This window comes from Camarhynchus parvulus, chromosome 24 (genome assembly GCF_901933205.1).
Source record: "Camarhynchus parvulus chromosome 24, STF_HiC, whole genome shotgun sequence".
NCBI classification, from domain to species: Eukaryota; Metazoa; Chordata; class Aves; order Passeriformes; family Thraupidae; genus Camarhynchus; species Camarhynchus parvulus.
Genome location: NC_044594.1, coordinates 3,259,985 through 3,278,163, shown reverse-complemented (window position 1 = coordinate 3,278,163; position 18,179 = coordinate 3,259,985). Strand labels below are relative to the sequence as shown.

The window sequence follows — 18,179 nt, the reverse complement described above, 5'->3', positions numbered from 1 at the left end:
TGAATGTTTATTGTGGGATAGCTCCCAAATACAGACTGCCATTTACAGGTGACTACAGAGCCCTTTTATCTGTACAGGTATTGAATACCCAAAACACAAATGCATATTCATAACTTTGGTACATCCCATTCCCTGCTCCGTATGGTAATTAGTTCAAAAGCCATTAAGCATGGTAATTAGTTCAAAAGTTATAAAGCATGCGTAGTTTGTTCCTTGAAATGGGTCAGTGGTCCCTTTCATGGGGAGGGGTCCCAAAATGAGGAAGTAAATGAAGTCTTCCTCATTCTGACCTTTCTACCTTTTCAATGCAAATGTGACAAATGAACCCTTGGTAGAACTCCCATTCCCCCTCTTCAGTTGGCTTCAGAACAGAAGAGGCCACAATTGTCTTATGTTCCTAAAAGCTCTTTATCAATTTCTATATTCTTCATTATAAACCCAGCTAACCCAACATTGTGTTGACAAGCAATCAATTATTAGTTAACTACTAACTCTGAACTTCATCAAGGCCTACCCATTGATTTTTAATTAACTCCAATAAAGCTTATCTCTAACTAAAACCTCAGCTCCTCTAAAACCCCTAAATTCCTCAAAGTTGATGTCTCAGTGAGAGGAGCTGCAGTTTACCTCGTGGTTGACGAAGCGAATGTCGCGGGAGAAGATCGCGGCCACCCAGTCGCAGCCCAGCTTGACGTCGATGCTCTGGGCCAGCTTCTCCAGCGTGGGCAGGTGGCTGCTCTGGAAGTGATAGGCCAGGGTCACGTGGAGCTGCTTCTTGTGGGGCTCCACGTGGACATCTGCAGTGGGGAGAGGCATTGGGAAGGATGAAAGTTTGACAAGAAAGTCTTGTCAAGCTTTGTGTGCTTGGCAGGAGGATTTTTGAATGTAGAATTTGAAGAAGGAATAGATATGGAAGCAAGTTTTGACTTAGAATAAAAGAATTGCTGAGCCAGTCTCACTGGATAACCAAGGAGGCAAAGGGTGTGTTAGTTAGAAGGGGTTTTATGGCTTAGAGCGAAGGAAAAACCCACCCCAAACAAGAAGATGTTTTTACCAAGCAGAAAGAAGCACAGGCAAACAAGGCAGCAAATGTTGCAAATAGAAAAAAGGTCTCAGAATTTTCCACTGCAAGAAAACTGAAAAACACTTCTAGCTTAAACTGCAACATACTAACTTTTAGTGATTGGAGAACAGTAACATGAATATGGTAATTATAGGAGTTATGATAGGCTATAGATAAACATTAAGGTATAGACTGGTTCTACTGTATGAAGATGCTCAGCAAAGAAAAGTATAGAATGCATTTGTAACCAAAATAAATGTATTTAATGCATTGTAACCAAGAGAAAAGTCTATAATGCATTGTGACCAAAACCAAATGGTCTCCAGGCCTGCCTGCAGCTGGAGCTGACAGCTGTGGGCTCAGCTCTGTCACCCACCACCCTGGACTGCTGTAACATCTTGGATGTAATAAACTGCATTTTGGAGAGCCCCTGGAGTCCTGCAGAGAGGAGAGTTGAAACCCCTTTGTGCCAGGTGAGTGACTGTGGCCTCTAACAGAGCTGGATGTGCAAAGATGCTCAAGTGGGACAAGATGGAGCTCAGCTGGAAATCTGGGAGTGTGAGGATGTTGCTGTTCTATTAGGGACAGCTGAATAAAGCAACACAGACTCCAAGATCTTCTCAGAAGGCAACAGCAAAGGTTATTAGATCTCACATTCTTTTATAGACTGTTCTGAGAAAGGCGGACCTGGTGGGTCTTCAATCAACACCCCTCACCTCACTGGCTAATTAGGAACAACACCCCTCTTGTAAACATCTTATGAGTAAACAACAAGCTCAAAATATCAGCTGAACAGATTAAAGATTATTTTAATTATTTCTATGAGCTTTCTCAAAGCTCCCCCCGAAAAATGCCTGGGAAAGTTTATCTGACTTTCTCTCTGAAAATTTATCTTTCTCTCTGAAAGTTTATCTGACTTTCTCTCTGACCAGACTGCCAGCACCCACAGGAGGTCTCTAATATTGAAAATGATCAGAGATTTGGGGTCTGATTCAGCCAGGGTGCCAGACAAGGCATCCCTGCTAACTGCCAAACAACAGGGGGTGTGACAATCCTTACTGCAGCTCTGGACATGCAGGATCTCCTGCCAAAAAAAAAAAAAAAAAAGAGATTTTTTTCCAGGTTGGAAAATCCTGGCTTTAATGAGCAGCTGAGGATCCTTCCAAAATAAGCAGGTTCAAAAGCATAATTTTCACTCTCCCTCCATTGTTCTCTCTGCTGCACTAAATTACAAATCCATGGAATTTGCAGGTTTGTGCAAGTTGATGAAATCTTTTCCCTGGACATTAGTTGGATTATCAGTTTAGTCACTGAGGGTGAGGTATTCCCAAATTGTGGAAATGTAATAATGATTCAAAACGATCCTGCAGAAAAAAAAAGAATCTGCATCAGGAGATCATTCCAGGTGAAAAGATGTGAAATATTTGGGCTCCTCCAGCAGACGTGGAAATCACAGGATACATTGTTTGCACGTAATTTATTCATGCTTATTCAACCAAAAATTGCAATTAGATTTGACTGATTATTCAGTCACAATTGCAGCTATTCAGAGACTTGGCTCCAAGTGCCAGCCAGGGTAGCTTTGCAAGCTCATCCATCTTTTTTGTTGTTGTTGTTTTTCATCAGCAATAAAAATATGTTCAAAAAAAACCCCAGAGACTTTAATGTGATAACCTGACCAAGCTGTGGCTGCAATGCACCAATTGCCTTGCCCTAAAAAACCCCAATTTGGCCTGAATTGGAGCAGTCTTGGGACAGAAGATTGTTGGAAGCCACCAGTGCTTCTTTATTCTGGGTCAGTGGGGGTTTTTTTGGATAAAAATTGCATTTTTGGCTGTGCTGGAGGGAAACACCGATCCCACTCTCACTGGCTGCAGTGCCCTTGGACCCACCCAATGTCTGCCTTCCAAAATCACCTTTTTCAAGATAGAATTCCCTCCCTCTTCTAAAGGGAAGGGAAGTTCTAGGGCAGGTGAAAACAACACATTCCTGAGGTTCTGGACCCTTCTGGCTCCCTGCTGTGGGGCAGGGACAGACTCACAGCATCCCTGCATGGCTCTGGCTGCCTGCCCAGCATGGGAACAGCCCAGAAATGCAGAATTTGCCGCATTTTGATGCATTTAAATTCCAGGATAAACCTGGGATTAAATGGGGAAGGACTAAACCAGTTATGAGTTTAAACTCCAGGATAAACCTGGGATTAAATCGGGAAGGACTAAACCAGTTATGTATTTAAACTCCAGGATAAACCTGGAATTAAATCGGGAAGGACTAAACCACTTGTGCATTTAAACTCCAGGATAAACCTGGAATTAAATGGGGAAGGACTAAACCAGCTGTGCATTTAAACTCCAGGATAAACCTGGGATTAAACGGGGAAGGACTAAACCAGCTGTGCATTTAAACTCCATGATAAACCTGGGATTAAATCGGGAAGGACTAAACCAGTTGTGCATTAAACTCCATGATAAACCTGGGATTAAATGGGGAAGGACTAAACCAGTTGTGCATTAAACTCCAGGATAAACCTGGGATTAAATGGGGAAGGACTAAACCAGGCCAAGCAGTGATGGAGGGTGGGAGGATTATCCAGGGAGATGTCCCAGTGCTCCCAGGGTGTTGTGACTTCCCAGTTTGGAGGTGGCTGGAGGACACTCAATGAGGTTGTTCAGCAGAGGAGAGGACGAGGTTCTGGTTATTCCTCCTCCAGAAACAGGAGAGGATCATGGAGCTCTGAGCTTGGAAAGAGCAACCAACCAACCAACTTGGGGTCTTCTCCCAGAGCCCTCCTCACACCTCAGAAATGCAGCAAAAAACAGCCACGGCCTTGAAATGGCCGAGGAAAGTTCTGTGGTGGTGGCCGGAGGTGGTGAGGGACAGGAAACAGCTCAGAGCAGCTCTGTGAAAGGGTAAAGAACCACCAAATGTCAGCTTCCCCTCCAGAAACAGCACTGCAAACTCAGGGTGAGACATCTCCCAGCTGAAAAGGCAAAGCACCCGCTGGGGTGATTGAGTTTTCATTCAAAAATCGGGGATTTGCTTTTGAGCTTTGCTTCTTGGTGGCAGCAGAGCTTTGGGATTCTGAAAAGGCCCAAAAATGTGAGCTTTGGCAGCTGCTTTGCTTCTTCATGACACCAAAGTTCTGGTTTTTCTGACAATGCCCAGGCTGGGCTCCTTCATAGCATCAAAGTTTTGGTTTTCTGACAATGACCAAGCTGGGCTCTCATGGCATCAAAGTTTTAGTTTTCTATCAGTGCCCAAGCTGAGCTCTTTTGGCATCCAAATTTTGTTTTGTCTGACAATGCCCAGGGTGAGATACTTCATGACACCAAAGTTTTGGTTTTCTATCAATGCTCTTCATGGCTTCAAAGTTTTGGTTTTTCTGACAATGCCCAAACTGAGCTCCTTCATGGCATTCAAGCTTTGGTAATTCTGACAATGCCCAAACTGGGCTCTCATGGCTTCAAAGTTTTGGTTTTTCTATCAGTGCCCAGGCTGGGCTCTCATGGCTTCAAAGTTTCGGTTTTCTATCAATGCCCAAGCTGAGCTCTTTTGGCATCCAAATTTTGTTTCTCTGACAATGCCCAGGTTGAGCTACTTCATGACACCAAAGTTTTGGTTTTCTATCAATGCCCAGGCTGAGCTCCTTCATGGCTTCAAAGTTTTGGTTTTTCTGACAATGCCCAGGCTGAGCTCTTTTGGCATCCAAACTTCGTTTTTTATTACAATTCCCAAACTTCGGCTCTCATGGCATCAAAGTTTTGGTTTCCTGACAGTGCCCAGGCTGGGCTCTCATGGCATCTAAACTTTACTTTTTCTGACAATGCCCAAGCTGGCAGCTGCCAGAGCAGTCACTCACCTGCTTTGGAAGCCGCCTCTGCAGCGAAGTCTGCAGCAAACTTCTTGAGCACCTCAGCACTCTCCTCCTTGACGAAGAGCCCGATGAAGTTGGAGGATGTGTAGAGCTCCAGGGGCAGGGGCGCAGGGAATTTGCATTTCCAGCGCATCACCGTGGCCTGCAGGGCTTCCGTGAGAGCGTCCACCTTGCTGTCCTCACACTGCCAAGGAAGCAGGACAGGCAAGGCTCAGGAAAGGAGAGGATGTGGGTGGGCGTCAGTGGCCTACCCTTCCCCTCATGCAGTGAGAAAAAGCACAGGGGCATGGAAAACAAAACAAAAAACCAAAAAAATCCATGTTTAGAAATCCTCGGCCCCTCCCTTGTCCTCAAAGCAGGATCAGCTATCCTCAAGTAACCTCCCCAAGCTCCCCCCACCCATTCTCACACTGAGGATCACTGGAGAGGATGAGACTTCTGTCTTCTGCTGCTGCTCTTCCCTGAAAACAACAGCTTAAAAAAACCAATCACCTCCTCCAGCAGCCCAGGCATCGACAAAATCCCCGCAGCACCCCCCTAAGCCGGGATGAAATCTCCAGGCTGAGCCTGGCAAGGAACGGCTGAAGGAGAGAGGGGAGAGGAGCTGTGCTTTACCATGAAGAACTGGCACAGGGTGATGTGGGGGAAGATGTTGTGGGCTTTGTTCTTGCCACAGATCTGCTTGGACTGCTGCCAGAACTCAGAGAGCTTCTGCGCCAGGGGCCCGGTGGGGCGCAGGTACAGCACGTACTCGCGGGGCAGGCTGTCATCCAGGAACGGGTCACCCACGTGGGAGAAGAGCCTGGCAGGCACAAAGAGCTCCTAAATCAATAGATAATTATTGGAACCCAGGAAATCCCTCTGGCTGCCCTGGAGGGCTCGAGACCCTGCCCAGGGGGCTCAGAGACCTTGGCGCAGAGCCCAACATCCCCTTTGGTTTTGACCCATGGAAAAAATTACCAACCTTCATATGAAGAATTACAAGTCAAGAGAGTTTAAGAAGAATAATAGTTTGTCATGGGGTGAAAAATAGATTTTTTTTTTTTTTTTTTTTTTTCAGGGTTCCAAGATGGAGGAATTTGGGTGTGCCTTGTCCTTCTTCCTTCTTCTTCTTGGCCTCCACCTTCTGCTGTGATGGTGGCACTTTCGGATTGGTTTAGAGTAGAAGCTCACTGTCTAACACAGGTGATAGGTATTGGGAAGTTATGGTAAATAATGTACACGTAGTTTTTAGTATAAAAGATAACACCAGTGTGCCTCAACCCAACCTGCCAGACAGACCTTGGTGGGTCAGAGAAGGAATTTTATAGATAAGAAACAATAAACAACCTTGAGAACAAGAACAGAAAAATCCTGATTCCTTCTTTGACTGCCGGGCTGGGCAAAAGAAGCTTGTACGTATCTCAGAGTCACTCTGACCAGCAGAGATTCTGAGAGATAATCACAGGTTTTCTTCCCCCAACAAAACCAGCTCCCCCTGTGCTGCCATTCATTGTCCCTCCACAGGAAAATGTGGCTCTGGCGGGTCAGGCAGAGCTGCTCTGCCTCACTTGCAGCCCATTAGCACTGCTCAGTAATACAGAAAATTGGGTTTTACTTTCAGGCTGATGCTCTGAAGATCTAAGCCAGGTCACTGCTTCTGCCTTTTCTGCCTTTCAGGGTGCAAAGCACAGGGAGGAGAGCACCAGGAATCAGCTGCAGAGGGTGGGGGGCTCCTTCTCTCACCTATTCCCCTTCCCACCTGCTTGGGAATTTATTCCCCCCAGTGCCTCCTGTTATGTGCAGCCAGAGGGATTTAACAGAGCCCACTCTCCCTGCAGGGCCGTGCCTAATGATGGCCCCTCTGAATAAAGCTCTTATTCCCACATATTCAAGGACTTTGGCCAAAACCCTGGGGACTAAAATGTGACAGGCAATTACAGAAGCTGCCTCGACCCTCTGCTGACTCAGTTACCTCTGCTTAGTCATTAAAAAAGAAAAAAAAAGAACATTATTATAACACATTTGCTGCAGATCACAAACCCTCTCAGACCAGGCTCATTTCCAGCACTTAAACAGCACCTCAGTAACCCATAAGAAGGATGTTTTTATTTGCAGGTGCTTTTCAGACAACACCCCTGCTTAAACATTCCACATTCTAATGGCTGAAACCCTACATTCACCATTTCTGCTACTTTTTAACATTTATTACTTCATACCAACCAGTCGCATGCTGCTTGAACACTCCTTCCTCCTGTCGATGCCAGCGCTTTTTGTCTGCAGAGAGAGCAAAATAAAAAGAAAATTTCAGTGCTGCTGGGTCCATTTCTGTGTGTTGGAACACTTTTGGGATGCCCTTTCCAATTCTCCAACCCTTGGAGCTTTTTTTTGGATGTGCCACCTGTCAAATCCCCATAAACTGAAGGGCAAAGTCATGCAACCAGCACAAAATATGAATTATGGACCTCTGGGTTTTCCTACTTCCCCACTTTTTCTTCCATGCACAGAAGCATGGAGGAATTGGGGTTTCTTTTAAGGGACGGTGTTTTATTTATCTAAATATAAATCTAGATATAAATCTAAATATATAGATTTATATATAGATTTATATTTAGATAAATAAAATATTTTATTTATCTAAATATAAATCTATATATAAATCTATAATAAATCTATCTGCATTGTAATAATATGCCATTCTGGGGACATGCAATGCCTTCCCCACAAGCTCACTCACAAAAATGAAGCTCAGGGCTCTTGCAGCCCGTCACTGACAACTGTAAATCAAATTAGAAACGTTCCTAAAAATTAGCAATTAGTTGAGAAACACCAGCATTTAATGGTCTCTTTGCTGGCAATTTCTGCATGAAACCCTAAAAGTTTGGGTCTGAGAGTGCAGGAGTTGCACTGAGGAGAAGAAAAATTCAGCAGCCACGAGAGGGCACAAACAGAGATTTTTCCAGCTTAGAAAAGTTCCCTTTAGTCCTTGCTGTAGTCAGAGAGCTCTTCTGCTTCTTTCCCTTCAGGATGCCTCTAAATCCCTTCTCCCTCCAGCTGGGAACACCCAGCTCTTCTGTTCAGCGAGTTTTCTGAGCAGACCAGCACAAATAACAGATTTAAACATGGAATTGTGTTTTCCGAGTGCTCAACACCAGCAGGGAGAGGAGCTGTGGCTCAGCTCAGCCCTGCGGCACCACAGACAGCCAAAGGGAGGGACTCACCCAAACCCAAATGGAGCAAGGATTACGAGTGGAGAAGGCAGAAAATGACAGAAATTTTAGGGTGATGAGGCAGAGAGAGGAGCTCAGCTGGGGAGGGTGCAGAATTCCCCATTTCCCCAAAGGAAAGGGAGCAGATCCAGGCTCCAGCCCGTGGCTCTGGGGTCAGGGACCCTCCAGGACTCGTGGCTGTGCTTGTGCCCCCCTTCTGTGTGCAGTGCTGCCCTTCCAAATGCTTGTGGGGGGTATGTGAGGGAGAAACCATGTGAGGGGCAATAATACACCATCCACGTGACCTGACATTCCCATTAACATTTTTCCCATCACCCAATACAAAGGCAGCCACTAAACAAACTATTTAGTGCAATACAACAGGTCTGGGGTCAGGGACCCTCCAGGACTCGTGGCTGTGCTTGTGTCCCCCCTTCTGTGTGCGGCGCTGCCTTTCCAAATGCTCTGACACCCCCAGGACATCCCTGAACGTCACCCCCGGCCCCCAGGCATGTGCTGTTGACTCAGCTGTGCTCAGCCCTCCCCACCCCTTGAACACACACATCTTGGTTCCTTTGGAGGGCAGGAGGAAGGCAGAGAGATAATGCTGATAATGATAAAACAACAACAACAACAAAAAAAAAAGAAATAAAGGGCTGTTTTGCAAATGTGTGATGATGAAAATACTTCCTCCCCAAGCTGCCCTTATTTGTCAGCATTCCCTGGAGATCAGCAGTGCTGGGCCCGGCGCCTGCCCTCTGGGAGGATGGATTTGGTGGATTTGGGGTGGTGAATGCTGTGGGTCGGGGCTCCTGCCTTGCTGACCTTGCTCTGCTCTGCAAAATGTTCTATGCAAAGCAGAAACTGCTTTGGTTTGGAAAGCAGCTCAGGCAAAGGAGCTGAAAGTGGGGGGGGCTCTAAAAGATAAGGGGGGACTTTCTAAAAGATAAGGGGGAAGTCTCTAAAGGATAAGGGGAGACCCCTCTAAAAGACTGAGGGGGGAACTCTCTAAAAGATAGGGGGGGCCTCTCTAAAGGATAAGGGGGGAATTCTCTAAAAAATAGGGGGGAACTCTTGAAAAGATAAGGGAGAACTCTCTAAAAGATTATGGGCACCTCTCTGAAAGATAGGGGGCACCTCTCTAACAGATAAGGGGGGAACCTAACAGATAAGGGGCACCTCTCTAAAAGATAAGGGGCACTTCTCTAACAGATAAGGGCCACCTCTCTGGGAGCAATGCCCGGGGATCCTTCCTGCCCTGCTTCCAGCATTTATTGTGCTGTCCTTGCTGAGTTCGCCTCCCCTCCTGTCCGGGCTGTTTCTGCTCTCTCAAAGAGAGATGTGACCGTGCAGAGCTGTCCCCTGAGTGGTGGCAGTGAGTCCTGCCCTCCCAGAGCAGCTCTGGCCCTGCAATGAGCAGTTTCTGGGATTTCCTGTGCCCAGATCCCAGCCCAGAGCTCTGGAGGATCTGGCCAGGTTCCATCACCACCCTCAGGGACACTTCTCCTTCATGACCTGATGATTCCTTGGAATAAACCACACAGAGGAGCCCTGCTGGGATTAACTGGGATTGAAACAAAGGGAGGCAGAGAACACCAGGCTGGAGCCACACCTTTGTTCACCTGTGATTTCCAGAGCTGCCTCCATCATCCACAGGGACAACCAACTCCCTTTCCAATTTAATTTTCAGTGTGAGAAGCAAACGCTGCATCAAGCAAACAAAGCCAGAGGATATTTTTATCCCAGAACCTGCAACTGAGAGATTTCTTTGGTGGTTTTTTTCCCCCCTTATTTTTTAATTTAGTGCAAGGAATGGTGCTGATGATTGATAAATCTCTGAAAATCCCACCCTGCAGAGGACCCATCCTCCAGCTCCCAGCCCAAAATCAGCTTTTTAGAAGCTGAGCACTCAAAACTGGTCCCAGCCACGCAAAAGTGGCCTGATTTTCACAACTGCTGAGTGCAGTGGGAGCTGGAAAACACATCCTGCTCCTGAGGAAATCAGGTCACTTAATTAGGTGACAAATTATGGCTTAGGTGCTCACATTTCCTCACGCTGGGCAGCAAATGTCGGCTGGAGCATTGTAGAAAAAAATAATTGTGACTCAGATGAACCAGAAAAGAGGAAAAAGTAAGAAAATGACTTGTTTTTCAGAATTTACTGGATGGTATCACTGAGTAACCGTTTCTGGGGATGCAAAATGGGTTCAGGAGCTTCGTGCAGCATTGCTGGTCCCCTGGGACACCCAGTTCCTCTTGGCTTCTGAGATGAAGTGCAGGGAAATCACTTAAAAGCACCCAGCAACATGGAATAATCATTTAGAACAGAGGTTCTGTGCAACTGCAGATCTGGAAAATTTGGGGAAGGGGAAGGAAAATCACCAGGAAGAATTAAATGGGTTTGATTCTTCCACCTCAAAGCCCACCCCACAACACTCTTGAGTCTCAAGGCCCAAGGAAAACCTTTCCCCACTCAATCTTTGGTTAAACAGGGTGAAATATGGCCAGAAAACATCCCAGCTAAACAGCTGACCCCAAAATATTCCAGCAGAATTGGGATGAAGTGCAGGGAAATAATTTAAAAGCACCCAGCAACATGGAATAATTATTTAGAACAGAGGTTCTGTGCAACTGCAGATCTGGAGAATTCAGGGGGAAGAGGAAAAAAATTCCTCCTCTGGGGAAGGGGAAAGAAAATCCTAACAGCAATGACTTCCAAATGCACAGCAGGTATTTTATTCACCAGGAAGAATTAAATGGGTTTGATTCTTCCACCTCAAAGTCCTTCCCATGACACTTAATGTCAAGGCCCAAGGAAAACCTTTCCCCACTCAATCTTTGGTTAAACAGGGTGAAATATGGCCAGGAAACATCCCAGCTAAAGAGCTGACCCCAAAATATTCCAAAATATTGGTGTTGCTGCCCTGGCCCCCACACTGATGTGTAAATTGTGCCCATTTTAACCCCAATTTTAGGCAGAGCACAGAGCTCTGAGGGCTGCAGGACTTCACTCCTCACTGCTGAGGGAATTTTGGCTTCCTGTCACTGCTGGCTGGGGAAAAAAGAAAAAAGGGGGAATGTCAATTGAGCTCGGAAATATTCATCAATAAACATAAAATATAATGGCCAAATCCCATTTGCTTCAGAGGAAATGACTGTAATGGGGAATGAGGCATTGACCATAACGAGAACCTTCAGCCTCAGAAGCACCACATGAAAATTCTCCCTCTGCTGAGAGCTCAGCCTTCTGCTTCTAGTCCAGGTTAAAAAGTGCTGGGCTTTATCTAATATATAAAATATATATATTATATATATAATTATATTAAATATAATATAATATAACATAACCTAATATAACATAACCTAATATAATATAATATAATATAATATAATATAATATAATATAATATAATATAATATAATATAATATAATATAATATAATATAATATAATATAATATAATATAATATAATATAATATAATATAATATATATTTTTATATATTTACATATAAAATATATTTATATTTATATAATACATATTTATATAATATATATTTATATACGATATATTACAACAATATAATATAAAATATATATTCTATTACTATGATATATATGATATATTATAATAATATAATACATGGAGTTAAAATATAATACAGATAAAAATACATCACTGAAAAAGCGTGCAAACTTCAGGGGGTTGATGCCCCAGCAGGGATTTCCATTGGCTCCTCTTTAATTTCACTACTTGTGCCATCAGCAGAGCTCTGCCTGCCAGAGGCACCTGGTTTTATTGGGAATTTCTGCTCTGAGGCTGCAGAAAAGTCCAGCAGCAGCCTCTGCCTCAGCCCCAGCTGCACAGGCACTGAGGGGTTTGGGAATGAGCCCTGCAGGGATGGAGGAAAGAGAGGGAATGACCAACTCTGCCCCTTCATCCCACCCCTCAAACCCCACAAACTCCTTCCCACTCAAAAACCCCTCTGAGGGGTGAATTCCTCACCTGAGTCTTTGCCCCATCAAATATCCCGCTGTGTAAATAAATATTTGTTAAAAAATACGATAGAAATACTTTTCTTTCCTCATCAGGTCCCACTCACAGGCCTGCCTGTGAGGGTAAAATAGGAATTACAGCCCATAATCGAAGCCAAATCAGTTGGAAAGAAGGATGCTGTCAAACAGAGTGTTTTTCCTTAGCAATACAAAATAAGCACCTCCGTTTTTGCTTGTTTGTGCCTACAAAACATATTTATACAAACATATATTCAACTAGCTCTGTGTGTCTATTTAAAGCTTGGCTTCTTCCATCTCTTGTTGGTTTCTGGTAAAAGAATAGAAAGCAAAATATTGGCTGGCTCCAAGGAATGGGGAAAAAAATAGGAATTTTCTGTCTGCAGTTGCTGTTTGGAGTAGATCTGTCAGTGCAGGTGCAGGTCAGGAGCCCAATATTTAAATTTCTTTTAAATATTTAAATTTCTTTTAAATATTTAAATTTCTCCTTGCCTTATGTGTCAAAGTTGTGGGGTGGGAGGTCCTGAATTCAAACTCTGCTCTATAACCTACAGTAAAACTGATAAAAGTTCTCCACAAACACGAAAACTCCCAGTAATTTTTGTGTGTTTTTTTCCCAAATTGCCCATCTAGTGACCTTTTACAGATCCCTGAATTTTTGCAGTTTTCTTCAATTCTTTATTAACAGTCCAACAAGGGGAATGAGCCTGTTTTAGGCTTTTACTAAACAAGTGCACCTCGAGGAATGATTTTGCAAGGAAAATTTCTGTGCATTTAATGCCTTGGTTATGTGAAGTAGGAAAAAAAAAAACCCACCCAAATTCCTGGGTGCCACAAATTTCTTAATTATTCTGCACACAGAAATGGCCACAGTGAAGTAGAAAAAAAAAAAAACACCCAAATTCATGGGTGCCACGAATTTCTTGATTATTCTGCACACAAAACCAGCCACAGTGAGGTGTTCCAAAATGTGCTGTGCTCCTCTGAATCCTCAACGTGCACAATTCACTCAGCCACCCCCCCACCAAAAAAAAAAAATCATCTGATGCTGCTTCTGTTCTTATTTGGGTGACCTTGCTGCTATAAATAGGGCCGGGACAGGAAGATATCACCAGGGATGCAGTTCCTGTTTGGGCCAGGGGGTTGGGGATGTTCCTTTTCTGCATCTGTGAAGGAAAAAAAACAACAAAACCCCCGTGGTGTTTTTTTGTGAGGGGAACGGCTCTGATATGAGAGCGCGGCAGGGTAATTAATTAATGAATTAATTAATTAATTTCTCTCCCTTCGCTGAGTTTTAAGCAAAAGAGAATCGAGTAAGTGCAAAAAAGTCTGCGATTTCCATTCTTCAAAACGCAGTCTACAGCACAGTTGAACGTTTCCAGGAAGTCTGATCACCTTCAAAAGTTAAAACTTGGCAAAAGACAAATTTCACTCGCAAAAAGATTGTACTTAAAATTTCAATGATTTCTTAAATTCTCCGTTTTCCTGCCTGGCGGCAGAGAGAGATTCCCTGCTGACGCTGAATTCACGGAGTTTAATTGCAGCAGCAGCTGCTTTTACACCCCAAGATCCCCTTGGGGAACGCGCTGTTCCCAACCTCTGAGGTCAGCAGGGGCCAGCAGCAGATCCCAGCTGTGGAAAACACCCAGCTCCTGCCTGGAATGCAGCAAATTCCAGAGGGGAAGCTCCTGGGAACGTGGGGACAGCGAGCTCCCCGTGCTGCATCCTGCAGGTCACGGCAATGCTTATGGAAGGTGCCTGGTGGGGCTGGAAATTCCCTTTTTTCCCTCTTCCCAAGGGCTGGAAATTCCCTTTTTTCCCTCTTCCCAAGGGCTGCCTGCTTATCCCCAGCTCTGGAATAGTGAGTAAATAATAAATTATTATATATATTTCCCTTTCCCCTCTCTTCCCCTCTGCTAGCAGGGAAGAGAGGGAAAAAGGGAAATATATATAATAATGTGTGTTTGTATATCCACAGTTTCAAATATTCCTTTTTTTTTTTTCAGAGGACAAGAGAACTGCAGCCAGGCCACAGGAGGAGGATGAAGTGATGATTTTTATGTGCAAAGGAGGATGAAGTGATGATTTTTATGTGCAAAGAATGAAGGCCTGGGCACGTATCTGTTGCTGGAATTTCCCTTTTTCTCTCTTCCCAAGGGCTGCCTGCTTATCCCAAGCTCTGGAATAGTGAGCTCTGCTAGCAGGGAAGAGAGGGGAAAAGGAAATATATATAATAATTTGTGTTTGTATCTCCACAGTTCCAAATATTCCTTTTTTTCAGAGGACACGCAAACTTCAGCCTGGCCACAGGAGGAGGAGAAGGAGGATGAAATGATGATTTTTATGCGCAAAGGAGGATGAAGTGATGATTTTTATGTGCAAAGAATGAAGGCCTGGGCACGTGTCTGTTGCTTTTTGGAGTTATGTAAGGGTTTGAAGGCGGATTTCTCTCCCCACATGTGCACCAAGTCATTCCCTAATCCCCTGCTCAGCCAGCTTGTTAAAGCACGAGGAGAGGGAAGCACGGGCTTGTAAAAGTGGCCGGGATAAAGGCAGGAATGTGGCAGCCATTCACCGTTTTCCAAGAGGCACAGGGTTTAAAGAGGAAGCAGGATATTCCCTTCCTGAGAACAACAACAGAGCAGCTTTTTCTGAGGCGTGGGCTTGGCTGCCCAGCCCCTGCCAGCCACTCCAGGTCCCTGCAGGGTGCAGGAGGAACAAGGCTCAGGTTTTTGGGCTGCTTTGAATCTGTCACAGCCCATTAAAATTCCCCCTGTCCTTTCATTCTCCCCTTCAGCTGCAAGGCTCTGCTGTTAGGTTCGCTCATAATCCTGATATTGGTTTTCTTTTTAATTTCTGTTTTGGATGATATTTGCTGTCTGGCTTCCCGGTTCACTTCCTTCAGCTCCTCTCCCCATGTGCTAATCTAAAAGTGCTGCTCAAACAAGCTCTGAAAATAGCAGGAGGCCTGAAGCTGGAGGAATTTAAGAAAATGATGTCCTACAATTCCCTAATAAACCCACAACAATTGGCAGCACCTCAGCTGCCTGGTTCAGCCTCAAACCTGTGACTGCAGGGCAGTGGGGGCTCGGGGAAGGAAGGTGAGAACTAACTAAATAAAGCTTCTGCAGCACTGTGGCCATTAGCAAAGCAGCCAGCTAGGGTTAATGATACAAATAAATTCACACACAACTGGAGCTCATTCAGCAGGGGCTCATCCCCTCCAAAACCTGATTTCAACAGCGGCCAGAACTGACCACGAGCTCAGCACTCACAGGGAGCAGCTGGCCTCCCAAAGCCATGAATCCATTTTTAGCTAACCAGGAAGACAATGTCTTTGCAAGGAGCCAAGCTGGAGGTTTAAGGATGCTCCAAGGCACCATCTGGAGGCTCGGTGATAGCCAGGAAAGGAAGCAGTTGGCAGCTGATTGGGAAGAAATGAAATCCCACATTTGAGGCAAATACAGTACTTTCCTCTCCTTAATTGCTCCTCTCCCTACCTAGAATGAGATTTGCCACAGCTCTGCTTTTTGTTCCTTATTCCCACAGCCTCTCTTTCCCACCAGGAGAGGGGTTTGGGCTGGAGGAACAGGGCCAGGTGCTGCTGCAATGTCACCAATGTCCCACTGCCACCTCCTGCCTGTCCATCGAGGCAAACACGGCACTTTCTTCTCCCAAATTGTTCCTCTCCCTATCCAGAATGAGATTTGCCACAGCTCTGGTTTGTTTTCTTTTTTGCCACAGTCCCTTTCTCCTACCAGGAGTGAGTTTGGGCTGGAGGAACAGGGCCAGGTGGCTGCTGCAATGTCACCAGAGTCCCACTGCCACCTCCTGCCTGTCCATCGAGACAAACACAGCACTTTCTTCTCCCAAATTGCTCTCCTCCCTATCCAGAATGAGATTTGCCACAGCTCTGCTGTTTTTCCTTATTCCCACAGCCTCTCTTTCCTACCAGGGGTGAGTTTGGGCTGGTGGAGCTGTTGGGGGAATAGAAAGAGGGCCAGGTGGCTGCTGCAATGTCACCAGTGTCCCACTGCCACCTCCTGCCTGTCCATCAAGGCAAACACGGCACTTTCTTCTCCCAAATTGTTCCTCTCCCTATCCAGAATGAGATTTGCCACAGCTCTGCTGTTTATTTTTTCCTTTTTGCCACAGCCCCTTTCTCCTACCAGGACTGGTTTTGGGAATGGCAGGAATGGGAGCAGAGCCAGGTGGCTGCTGCAATGTCACCAATGTCCCACTGCCACCTCCTGCCTGTCCATCTGTCACAACCCCCTGCACTGTCCCCAGTGCCCAGCACAGCCCCACACACCCTAATTTGGGGAGGGGGATCAGCCCCCTGTGCCCCCTTTGTGCCCCCAGTGCTCCAGCAGCCCCACTTTACCCCTTTGTACATTAAATTTTTTTTTTTAAGTAGATCTTTAGGAAGAAAAAAGAAAAAAAAAAAGCCACAAGTAGCACTTTAAAGTGCCAGTGTTAACATTTTCCAGCTTCTTGGGGTTTCAAAACAGGAAGTTTGGGGGCGGTGCAGTTGCACAATTTGCCAGAAGCTGCTGTTCTGTGAAGCTGGTGACACGGGGCTGTACCAGGAACCCGAGCCCTGGTGGCCACCAAGGATGTGACCTCCTGGGACTGGTTCCCAGCAGGTTTGGATGTGCTGGACGAGCCCTGTGTGAGCTCCTTGGCTGGAGTGCAGAGCTGGTCTGTCCTGCACAGAGCTGTGCTCAGGGCGGCTTTTCCCAGGCTGAGAGAGGGAGTGAGCAGAGATAACACAGCCCAAAGCCCAAACACAGCACTGAGCTGCTTGGTTTGGATCTGCTGAGGAAACCTGGGGTGCAAAAACCCCTCCTGGGTGAGACTCCAGGGCTTTGTGTGCTGCACACCCCCACAGGGGCGGGCAGAGTTGTTCTGAACTTGCTCTGCTTGAGATGGGAACAGGGGACAGGCACATCCTGGCCTGTCCTCCTCCTCCTTGGCCAAAATTTCCATGGGTGTTCTGTGGGACTGAGGTGCAAACAACAGGTTTTGGTCAAAATTTTGTCAGCTTGGGTCCTGCACAAGCAAATCGTGGAATCCTGGCATGGTTTGGGTTGGAGGGGGGCTTGGAGATCATCTGGTTCCACCAGGGACACCTTCTACTATCCCAGTGTGCTCCAAGCCCCATCCAGCCTGGCCTTGGGCACCTCCAGGGATCCAAGGGCACCAACAGCTTCTGGAAAGTTCTCCCAGAGCCTCACCACCCTGATGGGGAAGGATTTCTCCCATAAATCCATTCATCCAGTGAAGAAGGGAATATCCCGTGCCTGCCAAAACTGGGGGAGCTCAGCCACTCCCATCCCAGCATCTGCACTAGGCCTAATTTGATGTTCTTTGCTAGGGCTTAATTCTCGTGTTTGTGGGGGAAAATCTTCACCTCCCCGTGCCCCAAATGTCTGTTTAACACCAAAATAATCTGATTTAATAACACACACAAAATCCATTGCATTTTAATTTGTGGGAACTCACTCCCCGTGCATTTTTTTTTACCAAAATAATTCTGCAGCTGTGTCAGAGACCTCACCAGGACACAGCCACGGTGGGGATCATAAAATACCAGCTCAGCAGGTCTCTCCTCCATCATTTCAGTCTCTGCTGAGAATTTCTCCCATAAATCCATTCACTGTTTCACTCCCTCTCTACCCAGTGAAGAAGGGAATATCCTGTGCTTGCCAAAACTGGGTGAGCTCAGCCACTCCCATCCCAGCATCTGCACTCGGCCTAATTTGATGTTCATCATTTTTTTCTTCATTCTGAGCCCTTCTTTTCCCCTCAAATGCTGATTTTTCCCTTCTCTGGGGGCAGTGTGTGCCCATCTCAGAGCTTCTGCGTGCTTGTGGGCTCCCAGCTCTGCTGAAAAGGCAAAGCCCAGGGAGGGAAAATGGGAAGTGGACGCCTGGCATGGAGCTCAGCCTGCTCTCACACCCAAAATAGACTCAGGCAAAGCAGCAAGAAGGAAGTCTAAGAAATTAAGGAAGGTGGAAGGAAGAAGAAGGGTGGGGTGC

The 18,179-nt window shown here is 45.9% G+C and overlaps 1 protein-coding gene across 2 annotated transcripts in view; it reads right to left on the bottom strand.

Annotated features, from left to right (window-relative positions):
- UBASH3B (ubiquitin associated and SH3 domain containing B) overlaps positions 1-18,179 on the bottom strand; it is a 75,599-nt gene that overhangs the window by 16,987 nt on the left and 40,433 nt on the right. Inside the window, exons 2-5 of one of the 2 annotated variants that reach the window (XM_030964875.1) lie at positions 7,140-7,193; positions 5,553-5,739; positions 4,923-5,121; positions 628-797 (exon numbers count right to left, since the gene is read on the bottom strand). In XM_030964875.1, the coding sequence (XP_030820735.1) occupies positions 628-797; positions 4,923-5,121; positions 5,553-5,739; positions 7,140-7,193 (610 nt within the window). Of the gene's footprint in view, positions 1-627; positions 798-4,922; positions 5,122-5,552; positions 5,740-7,135; positions 7,194-18,179 lie in introns of both variants that reach the window. The other variant, XM_030964876.1, reaches the window with a different exon arrangement.